This window comes from Mus pahari, chromosome 13 (genome assembly GCF_900095145.1).
Source record: "Mus pahari chromosome 13, PAHARI_EIJ_v1.1, whole genome shotgun sequence".
Lineage (NCBI taxonomy): Eukaryota > Metazoa > Chordata > Mammalia > Rodentia > Muridae > Mus > Mus pahari.
In genome coordinates this window covers 58,664,708-58,672,477 of record NC_034602.1, presented here as the reverse complement: position 1 = coordinate 58,672,477, position 7,770 = coordinate 58,664,708, and the positions used below count along the sequence as shown (strand labels likewise).

The following is a 7,770-nucleotide window of genomic DNA, read 5'->3' as shown; positions in this document are numbered from 1 at the left end:
TTTTTTTTTTTTTTTTTTTTTTTAACTTTTTCCTTTTGATGAACCGGGCAAGCAGTCCCTGATGGTGGATACAAGCACCTGTTCCTGCACAATCTAAATGAGTAAAGCTTTCTCTTATACTTTTATTCTACTTATGAGTGAACTGTTGGTTGATAGAAAGGCTCCTTGTATTGGATCCATCACGATTGTCAAACTTCATGTCTCCATCCCACTAAAATACAGCCTCATGGAACCGTGAAAGCCAATTCACGAAGTTGCAGGAGATTACAAACTCTGCATTTCCTCCTCTGCGTCTCTGGGAAATTCATCTCAATAGCATTGAGTACTCTCAAAGAACAGTCATAAATTACTTAAATTATAGTCTCCAGCCTTTACCCTTGGTTCAGGGCAAACCAGTTTTGATTACTTCATAAATTTAGACCAGTGTTGTACTTTTTTCTGAAGAAGAGAATTTACTGAAGATGCGTTTGCAGTACTGTGACCATGGGGTTAGAGTCATGAATGGCAGAGTCAAGGAGGATTAAGCAGCCGGTGGTCTGGTCCCTGCCCTGCTATGGACAGCTATATAAACATCCACAGAATTTAACTGATAGCTTTTTCAGTCCACTTCTCCGGGGCCTGTTGTGAGGACTGAACTAATAAAGGCTTGTGGGAGCAATTTGAAATATAAAAAGTGCTAAAAATAACTAATTTTCGTTACTGAACATCCTAAAGACACTGTGGTGGGGCAAACGCAATGGGTGCTGATGACCGTTGGTTCGTATTCCAGGGCACGAGGGAAACTCTCAGCCGCCACTGCACCACCCTGGGAGATGCTCTTCGAAAGGAAAATGACTTTGCTCTTATAATTGATGGGAAGACCCTCAAATATGCCTTAACCTTCGGCGTCCGGCAGTATTTCCTGGACTTAGCTCTGTCCTGCAAAGCTGTCATTTGCTGCAGGTAAGTTCTCCCTGACGTTGTTCAGATTTCAACAGAAGTCACCTGATCTTAATGTTATTATGGATGCGTATGAGTACTATGGATATGTGTGAGGTGGAGTGTGTGCGCATGCGTGCAGGTACCCAAGGATGCTACAGATGCTGGATCCCCCTGCTGGATCCCCCTGCCGCTGGAATTACAGGCACCTTGGCACTAGGGACAGACAGCTTAGGTCTCCAGACGGAGCAGAACCACGTCTCCTGATTACTTAGCTCTTTCTCCAGCCTTAGCTTAAATCCTTAATTTTTAAACATTCCACAAAGCTTTTTTTTTTTATTTTAAATCAGTGAATTACAAATGTTGGGTCATTTCATTCACTCAAGTCCCAAAGTTCACAAGCTGAGATGGATTTGTTAGCAAAGTTTTGAAAGTGAGTCCTAACTATCATTATTGAATAGTATTCATGATTTGAAAGCGTCAGCTCTTTGCTGCTTATCTGTATTTAAAAATCACTCAGCGGCAACCAGGTACATGGCACCTGTCACTAATCCCAGCTACTTCAGAGGCTAAAGCCAAAAGATACCAAGCTTAGGCTCTGCTTGGGCAATTTAGGGAGACTCTATACCAAAAAAATTAAGATAAATACACTTTCAAGAGGGCTACAAATGTAGTTCGGTGGGTTCTGTCTAACATACGCAACACTCTGGGTTCAAACACCAATACTAAAAAAAAAAAAAACATTCTATCAATGATAGAGTGAGCTCTAAGCCCTCTCGTTGATCTTAACTACCAAAGGGGAAGGGGGAAAAAAAGATGATCTGCATTTCCATTTTGGTTATTTATGGAAAGAACCCTGTTGTCTCTATTTATTTAGATCGCTGATCCTGCTGTTAGAATTTATTCTGTAAGGATAGCATGGTGGGAGGTACAGACCAAGCCGTTTTCCAAACAGCTGAATATTTTTCCGATGGCTGTTTATTTACTCGAAGGCTCTTGCCTACTAATTTATTATATTGCTCACATCCTAGGTTAAAATCCGTTTTTGAGTTACCAGAGCTCTAGCCTCGCTGGCTGTCTTATCAGGGGTTCTTCTCAATCCTTGTCTAAATCGTTAAAATTCTGTCCTAACGTTTAAAGTACTTGATAGCATTAGCCGGGCTCCTCTCTCATCCTCAGCTCAGGATTTCCCCTGTCGTCCCTGTACTGAGTCATACCAGCTGGTCACTTTCCATCTTCAGGAGACAAACACGAGTGTGCCTTCTTGATGTTTTCTCAGTCCGTGGTCCTGCCGTTCTCCTCAACATCCTTCTATTTTTGAAAAGCTCTATTTCCTAACAAAAGAAACTTATTCCCTTTTAACCATTCCTTTTTTTTTTTTTTTTTTTTTTTGGTCTCAGCTTACCCACTTAAAATCTATTTCTTGAATTTCAGTTGAAATTTACTTCTCGGAGTGTGTTTAAACCACACCCCCTGTAAGGATCACGTAGAAGCATCATTTTGACCTACAAAATTTTATTATTCTCAAATAATCAAAACTTGCTCTTTATTTTCAGGTATCTCATTACAGATATAGTTATAGAATTTAGTCTTCTCTGTGGTCTCTATTAATAATATGACCTGTGATTTTGAGTGATACGTTATGCAAATGCTTAGCGTCCATAACAGGCATGTTCTTTTTACAAGGATGGAAATTATTTTATACTCTTGGTTTTGCTTTGGCATCTCCATGCTTTTTAAAATCTGGGGCCACAGTCACATTTCTTGGTTTCTTGCTAATGTCTTGGCCGAGGCTTACTAATGCTCAGCTCCCATTCCTCCATCAGGGTAATTTTGTGCTCCATTTAGCCATCTCGTCTCTTTCACTAATGGATTCATGAGCATCAACAGGAGATTGCTCAAAAGCCTGTGAGTGTTAGGGCTCTTGGCTCCTCCTCAGAAAGAGACTGCAGACCAAAACACAGTGACGTTTAGATAAAGTAGCCAGTTGGCTCTAGCTAGCATCTGTGACGTGCCTACTGTGTGCTGGGCATAGGTCTTGCACTTACCAAGGCAAGCTTGGCTCTCTACTTGCTCTCCTTGCTGTCTCTGTCCGCTCTCCTCTAGGCAGAATCACAGTTGGTTTGGAAGATGTGGGAGGCCATTGCAGCAGAGCTCAGCCCAGTGCCTCCCTCAGTTCTTTCTGAAGCTCAACCACAGGCTTAAACACTAGAGGTACACTATAACACAGAGTCAAGGCAGAGGAAGTATGGTCTGTGCTTGTGAAGTTCTCTCTGGAGATCCTTGTCCTGCAGGACCTCAGAGCTCTTCCAGGCCAGGGACCCTGGGAGCGATTCGCCCTGTCATGAACGTGGCGCTCAGTGCTGACAGGGAGCTTAGAAAGCTGTGTGTGGCTGCTTCCTCCCTCCTCAGCTGCCTCTGCTGTGTGGAAGTTCGAGGGCCTTGGAGGTCCCTGGCCAGATAGTTCTATTCGGGGCTTTGTTGTTGTTTTAATAAAAAACGTCTTCCTTCAGCTCTTTTTAATTCTAATTACCTTCATGCTCTTTTCCCTAAAGGAAAGCTTCTGGCCTGGCTCTGAGACTGCTCTAAACCCATAATTACACCAGTGCCACAGCTGGATGAGTGTGTGTGCACCTTCCTGGCCTAGTGCCTGTTCGCAGTTGAACTGCTGGCACAGAGCATGTTTTTCTCATTCCTGTACTGACCTCTGAATGCAATGATGGTGTCCCTATCCTAGGTTGGGGATGGGGAGTGAGCCCATGGATGATCCTTGGAAGATGGACCCCAGGGTAATTCCTCATTTCTCACACGATAATGATCTCCCAGCCTCAGGAAACGCTCTATTTTATTTCATTAGAAAAGTGATGCTCAGATAAATATTGAATATCATTTCAAAATGCTGCGCAGCACTCTTTCCCAGGTTCCCTCATGGTCATGCTAAGTCTTCAAGGTTTTCCCTCAAATGGAGACATCTTTCCAATCCACCGTGTGTCAGTCCACACCCATGAAGAGAATTCAGAATCGGACTCTCCTCTAAAATCCACGGAAGCAGCCGATAGCAGATAACAGAATCGATAATGGGTTTCATCTGCTCCATCCTCAGGATCCCATCAGCCCCCTTCCCTGACACTGGTACCCAGGGCAGAAAGAGGTTGGAGTGTTTACCTAATCGCCATGGTGACAGAGATGCACTCTTGCTCCCCAGAGCCTCTTGCTGAACTGAAAGAAGCTGCTGTTCTCTGTCAGGAGTCATTACGTCTCCTCTCTGTCTTCTGAGGGGACCATTCAGAGACAAAGCTAATCTCTCCAACCCAAATTATTCAGGGCATTTGAGTCCTGGTTTTGGTTTACAGAGTATAGGCTACATGTTATATGTCAAGAAATATATATATATGTGTGTGTGTGTGTGTGTGTGTATGTATATGTATATATGTACATATGTGTATGTATGTACATATGTATATATATATATATATATATACATTATGGATCTAAAGTCAAAACAGTAGAACATCGTCTTCTTTCTTTTTTTTTTTTTTAAGATTTATTTTATTTATATGTAACTGTCTTCAGACACACCTGAAGAGGGCATCAGATCCCATTACAGATGGATGTGAGCCACCATGTGGTTGCTGGGAATTGAACTCAGGACCTACAGAAGAGCAGTCAGTGCTCTTAACCACTGAGCCATCTCTCCAGCCCTGTAGTCTTGTTTCTTATCAGCCTACCAAGCACTGTGTTCACAGAAGGTGGGCAGCTTTTGTGTTTACTGTTTGGCAGCTGACCTCCATCCCTCAGGTCACCTGATAAGAAGCAGTAGCGTGTCTGAGAGTGTCTTGCTTTCCACATATCAACATAAGTGTCGCTTCTGGTACTTCGTCACTTCGGTTCTCTTGCCCAATCCGTGCTTCTTTCTTGGGATGGCCACAGATTCATTGGTGGTTTGGTTGGCGGCTTAATTGGCTAATCTAAGAGACATGGTCTCATGTGTTCCAGACTAGCTGGAAACCCACAGCGTACCCACGGGTAACTTTGAATTTCTGGTCCTCTTTCCTCCTCTTCCTCCTCCCAAGTACTAGAGTTAGAGACATGCTTCTGCACGCCCTCTTAGACGCCTTTAAAGAACAAAAGAAAGGTCTGGTTTGCGTCCCCCAGAGGAAGCACACATGCTCAGTGCACAGAGGTGTAGACCATTGTCAGGGTTTTCGCAGAGGACCTGCAACTCCCTAAGGAAAACAAGCTTTGCTCTTGGACTTGTGGAAATGTATGCAAACAGCTAAAATCAAGAGCTATCCTGAGGTTCTAGATCGATCATTTCTGACTTGTTTGCCAGTGCTTTTGCACTAGGCCTTCCTGTTTGCATATTAACATAGTGCTGCTTTGACTGGGGTTCAGGAAACGTCTGCCCTAACTGCCTCTCCGGCACCATAGACACTGAACTGAACCATTCTCCCTACGAAATGGTGAGACTAGAAGGGAGCAGTGCAGGTGCTGATGCCTGAAGCAGGTGGGGAGCAGCTACTGAGGTATGAAAGGGAAGGGAGCACCTGCTAGGGAGCTCATCCCAGCCTGGGAGCACCTGGTCAGCTCCGCCCGTCGTCACCCCTGCAGATTTCGTTATGAATGCTGCTTCTGTTGGCTGCTCTGTGCTAGGCGTCCCCTCTCTGCTGCTTAGATCCTGGTCTGGGGACAGACCTGCAGCTTTTCTTCCTCTCACCCATCATCCCTCCAGAAGGGCAGGAAGGCCACAGGGAAGTAGCGCTGTGTGGAATTGTGGTTTCTGAAGTCCTCATCAGTTCACATGACCCAGCTTTTCAAAGAATCTTACGTTTGGGGAGTTTTCTTTATTTTTTTTTTCCCTGTAGTTGTCACTTGAGTTTAAACATATTTTGAAACTTACGTTCTGTGACAGTTGGTTGAAACTTGGCTTCGAGCCCCCAGCTCTTAGACTGTCTAGTAATCACCATCCTGCTACATAATTTATGTACTCATGTCCCCTGAAAAGCAGAGGTTAAACTGGAGCAAGCGTTTTTCTCCAGTTGCAACATCGCTAATCAAAGCTTAACCCCCTTTTAGGCCATTTTCTCCATAGTAGATTTAAAGCAAGAAAGAAAGGGAAAAAAAAATAAATAACCTTGATTTCAGCAAGTGTTGTCACTTAGAGTGACATTCCCAGGCAAAACCTTTTGCCTTCCTCTGCCTGACAGTGCCTTCCAGGAAGAGGCCTAAAGGGACACTGTATATTTTCTGTTGCAGCATGGGTGTGTTAAGGAGGAGGTCAGGGCAGACCTACTTCCTGAGTCTTTGGGGGATTGTCTTTAGCTCAAGGACTCCTGAATAAACGTTCCGCTTAAGAGGTAGCGACAAGGCCCAAACGAAGCCAGTAAATACTCAACAGACATCCCTTCAAAGAAAAAGAAGTTGTGCACACCACTAGGCGCCAAGCAGATGTTTGGCTTCAGAAGACTTACAAACTGTTAATGAATGTCGACCCTATATTTACTTCCAAGAAAATCTGAATAAATATTGGAAATGTGGAGAGACTGTTTCTTTCATAGACGCCTGACTGAAAGACATACCAAGTGGGTTTTATAGCTTTATAAAATACCCACATTTGGCTTGAACGTAATCCTCAGCTCAGGTCTTGCTCCTCTTGTTTCCTTTTCCACTTCTACTGAGAGATGCTAAAGGAACTATGGGACTCATTGTATGTGGTAGCCACAACTGATGAGCTCCTCCAGAAAAGTCCCCATTCGAATGGCATGCCCAAGAGCATATAAGACACCTAAGAGCTACCAAGTGCGACTTGCTGTAACTCAATGTGGCACCATTTCTGGAGTCAGGTGTGACTCTACAAAATCCACCTCAGCACCACAGACGCACATTCACACTACAGTCACAGCTTCTTGTGCTAAGCGGTCTCGAAAGTCTATGTGAATGTCCATTACATTCTTTTTTTATTCACCCATCCAATACCGATCATGTTCCCCTTACCCCCACAATCCCCTTTCCTCCCCAGGTCCCTCCTTCCCTGCTTGTGGTTGCCTTCTTCTCCCTCCAAAGTGGGACTGAGGTTCCTCACTTGTGCCCTTCAGCATGTTGACCTTTTTGAGTTCTGTGGCCTGTATCTTGGATATTCTGTACCTTTTTGTTTGGTTTGGTTGGTTTTTTTTTTTTTTTTTTTTTGCTAATACCCACTTATTAGTGAGTACATACCATGCATGTCCTTTTGGGTCTGAGTTATCAGGATGATATTTATCCATTCTTCAGTTGAGGGATATCTGCATTGTTTCCAGCTTCTGGCTGCTATGAACATGATGGAGCATGTACTCTTGGGGTATGGGTGGGGTGTCTTATTGGGTATATGCCCAAGAGTGGTATAGCTGGGTCTTCAGGTAGATCTATTGCCAATTTTCTGAGGAACCCACAGATTGATTTCCAGAGTGGTTGTGCCAGTTTGCAATCCCACCAGCAATGGAGGAGTGTTCTTCTTTCTCCACATCCTCACCAAGATGTGCTGTTGCCTGAGGTTTTGATCTTAGGCATTCTGACTGGTGTGAGGTAGCATCTCAGGGTTCATCACATTCTTACAAAATCTACACATCTCATCCCACCATGGGCAAGGAGCCCCCCCTACCACCTGAAGTTACTGAGAGTTTCTACCTTGATTTCTATCACCATCTTCTTAAATCATGTCTTCTCTTCCTCAATTTATCCTTTCTGATTTATAGTTTCCTGTCCTGCAGTGCAGATATGTATCTCAGACAAGTACATTCAGATTCTTAAGAGGGCTTTGAATCCCAGCACTTGAGAGGCAGAGGCAAGTAGATTTCTGAGTTCAAGGACAGCCAG

At 44.0% G+C, this 7,770-nt stretch overlaps 1 protein-coding gene across 4 annotated transcripts in view; it reads left to right on the top strand.

The window, feature by feature from the left end:
* The window catches only part of Atp8a1 (ATPase phospholipid transporting 8A1), a 226,668-nt gene that overhangs the window by 160,000 nt on the left and 58,898 nt on the right, over positions 1-7,770 (top strand). For all 4 annotated transcript variants that reach the window (XM_021211312.2, XM_021211313.2, XM_029545002.1 and 1 more), the window contains one exon: positions 770-942. In XM_021211312.2, the coding sequence (XP_021066971.1) occupies positions 770-942 (173 nt within the window). The remainder of the gene's footprint in view (positions 1-769; positions 943-7,770) is intronic.